The 3,634-nt window shown below is 39.2% G+C and overlaps 1 protein-coding gene across 1 annotated transcript; it reads left to right on the top strand.

Annotated features, from left to right (window-relative positions):
* The first annotated feature begins 779 nt into the window (after positions 1 to 779).
* LOC115994526 lies at positions 780 to 3,414 on the top strand. The gene has a single exon (XM_031118718.1). The coding sequence runs from the start codon at positions 2,441 to 2,443 to the stop codon at positions 3,236 to 3,238; it is 798 nt and encodes a 265-aa protein (XP_030974578.1). The 5' UTR covers positions 780 to 2,440; the 3' UTR covers positions 3,239 to 3,414.
* The last annotated feature ends 220 nt before the right edge of the window (positions 3,415 to 3,634 follow it).

Raw genomic sequence — 3,634 nt, 5'->3', positions numbered from 1 at the left:
GACTAGCAGTTTTGTTTTCTCATTTCATATATCATACATGGATGAAAAAGTACTTCCGAGAGAGAGAGATTTCTAAAATTTTGCATTCCATGCTAGTGGTTGATGAATGTGGAAATGTAATTTCGTGCAACAATGTTCTTGTTCCATCTTCTGGCAGTAAATGAATTAAACTGTTTGGATCTAATCCATTTACAGATGATAATAGCAAGTATGTTGAATTAGGGGTGGTATATGCCGAAACTGCTGAATTTGCTGGAGAATGCACTCCGGAAAATGAACTGTTGCATTTTTTCTAAAAGTATGAGAAAACTTCTGATTTGCTGGAAATAATACCTCAAGACATGGAGTTTGAAGTTAGTCAACTAACATGTGATGAGGCTTTATTGCTTCTGGGCTGGATCCAGAATCTGGGGACTAGAAATTGTGAATTGCCTGTAAGGTTCATTGAAAGCATACTGAACGGGAAATGGATTAAAACATATTCAGGCTTTAATTCTCCATCCCAGTGCTTTCTTTGTGATGGAACTGAGATATCAACTCTTCTAGAGATGGGAAAGACTCTAAAGGTCTTATCAGCTATTGATGAAGAGTACTATATGAACAGGATAAGATCATTCAGAGACGAGTTGATTTTCATTGGAATGCAAATCGGCTCTGAAGTTATGCATCAGCTATCAATGACCACTTTAAGTGTCTTGCTTCCTCAGCTATGAGCAAAAAATGTGCAATTTAGCTGCTTAGCTTCATAAAGTACTCAAATGACCGAAATAAGCTTGATGAAGACCTATTAAAAACTGTGAAAGTGGGGAAATGGTTGAAGACTAACCAGGGGTATTTGACTCCTCCAGGTACTGTCTTCTGATGCCTGATATGTTAGCTAGTTTTGTACAAATTACAGATCTATATGTTGTTGACAGAAGATATTATGAAAACCAGCTTGATTGTTATGAGGAGATAATGTTGCTGGGTGTTCTCATTGATCCAGAAAATGTTTATAAACTGCTACCAGAGCACCTTCAATTTCCAAAAGATCTTTCAACTTTGACAAAAAATAGTGTTTTTCTGTTACTTGGATGCATCCAACATTTGGGGCTTGCAGGTAATAGTTTTGTGCAGAAAATTAAAGACCAACCTTGGATGAAAACTAGACCTGGTTTCAAATGCCCTTCTGAGTCCCTTCTCCCAGGTCTTAATTGGGACCACTTATTAAATATTGTTCATTTGGCTATTGTTGATGAAGAATATTATGGAAGAAGAATTGGCTAATACAGGGCTGAACTTGAGACAATCGGGGTGGTTGTAGATATAAATGGAGAATGTACCATGCTTTCCTTTACACTGAAGTCAACATTGTCTTCAAGCAGTTTAACCTGTGCCAATGTGTTCTCCTTACTCAGCTGCATCAGTTACATGAATAAGACAATGCAATCACAACTACTTGATATAATTAGCTGCTTGTCAGGGGAGAAGTGGTTGAAGACTTGTCATGGCTATAAATCTGCCCCAGAATCTATTTTGTTCTATCCAAAATGGGGAACAGTCTTCAAGGTCGTGGACCTTCCTTTCGTTGATGAGGCTTTCTACGGTCTCAGAATTCACTCGTATAAATGTGAATTGAATATGCCCGGTGTTGTGACTAGTTTTAGTGAAGGGGTTCATATTGTTGCAAGAGGTCTCAAGTTGCCAAAAGAACCAGCATCTTTAGCACCAGAGGGTGCTCTCTCACTGCTTCAGTGTGCTACATCCCTCAGAAATAGTTGCAAGTCAACTGACCACTCTACATTTAAGATTTTGCTCGACAAATTAACAGGAGCCAGATGGCTAAAAACACATATGGGCTACAAGTCCCCACAATAATGTATCCTGTTCTATCCAGAGTGGGAATGTTATTTAACACCAAATGATAGGTCTTTCATTGATGAGAAGTTCTACGTAACTATTAGTTCTCTGGAAAAAGAAGATCTAAAAGCCATAGGGGTGAAGGTGGATATTAAGGAAGCTTGCCATCTGATTTCCCATGCTCTTATGTCTCACATTCAAACTTCTGCTGTCAGGGGAATCTACAGATTCCTATATAAATTCAATTGGAATCCACAGATATATGATACCCATTACTCTCAGTTATGGATCCCAGATCAACAAGCTGGTAAAGGAAAATGGGTGAAAAATTGGCGCTGTCTACTTCATGACCAGGATCATCTATTTGATGCTCCTCTAAAATGCTCTTGATAAATACTATGAGAAGGAATTGCTACCTTTTCTGTCGAGGGCTTTTGGGGTTTGGGAATTTCCTTCCCCATATGATTATTTAGATATCTGGAATAGCTGGGAGGCTACGTGTCAAGTGACTGCTGAGCTAAGCTCCTTCCTGGAGCAAATATCAGAAAATTGGGAAAACTGGGATTCTGACACTAGAAGTATCCTCAAAAGACAGTTCACCATGCTACCTATAGCCAATACTTCAGGAGCTGTTCAGCTTGTGATGAAAGAACTTTTTATCGCTGATGATTTTCAGTTGAAACAGGCATTTACTGAAGCTAGTGAAAAGCCTCTATTTGCATGGTTCCCACCAATGCGCTCATCATATCAGGCTAAATTGTTAGAGATTTACGCTAGTCTTGGTGTTAGAAAGATATCTGAAGCTGTGCAGTTTGACCTACATTGTACCATGTCTGCAAGTAAAAAAATTGAGAAGACAGATATCCCGATTGGGAAAGCTTTGATCAAATTGGTGTTGGCCCATGCAAATATGCCAATGAAAGAAAAACACAAGACTGCAAAATCTCTTCTGGAACTTTCAGTCTATGGCAGTGAAGAAATATCAGTCCAGTATGCCTTACAGTTACTTTTGCAGAAAAGGAGGTTAGAAGTTGAAATTAAAAAAATGGTGCTTTGGGAGAAGAACTCACAGAGACTGCTTGTCAAGAAATCAACCTGGAATGAAGGAAAGAAAGATGTAGAATTCATTGCTTCTTTTGCACAAGCTATCTCGGAAGCAGTTCTATCTAACAGTAGGGATCAAATGGACATGTTTTGCAGAATAATCCAAATGGGCATGGCACTTGGGTTAGAGGAAGATGCAGTGGACTCCCTGCAATGGACGCAGAATTTGGAACTTTCTTTTGAGGACAAGGAATTCCTTGATCGTTCATTTCCCTCTGGCAAGTCCTCTCCTATTTGGGCAAGCGCCAGTCTCAACCTCTTGTTGCCTTCCAACTCCAAATGCTTCAGCTTGTAAGAGGATTTGACAGAAATGGGAAGTATGGAACTAAACTTCCTTTTGCTTTGTATGACATGTGACTGACTGTATATACATTAATGTAACATGTAACTATGTAAATATTCTTAACTTCGCTGTAATGGAAGTCCTTTCGATGGTTCTGTATATTGAATACTCTACAACTGTTGTCTTGTAATGGCAGGAACGACATAATGTGCATGTAACTGTAGCTGTACTTTACTATCGATAGATTGAAGAAGCATGTTCTGTGATAGGCACCTTTGAATTGACCATAATTGAACTAAAATATCTGAGGGAGTTGATAGCCTCAGGTTTGCTTTTCTACTGTACAAGGTGGTAATTTTGGTCATGCTAGGATGCACGGACGCGGCTCCAGAGGCACCGCACCCACAT

This window comes from Quercus lobata, chromosome 6, assembly GCF_001633185.2.
Source record: "Quercus lobata isolate SW786 chromosome 6, ValleyOak3.0 Primary Assembly, whole genome shotgun sequence".
In the NCBI taxonomy this organism is placed as follows: Eukaryota; Viridiplantae; Streptophyta; class Magnoliopsida; order Fagales; family Fagaceae; genus Quercus; species Quercus lobata.
The sequence above is the reverse complement of the archived record's forward strand: the minus strand, read 5'-3'. Positions and strand labels throughout refer to the sequence as shown.

Coding starts and splice junctions, on each gene's coding strand:
- LOC115994526 (XM_031118718.1), top strand. CDS start 2,441: ATGCTACCTATAGCCAATACTTCAGGAGCTGTTCAGCTTGTGATGAAA.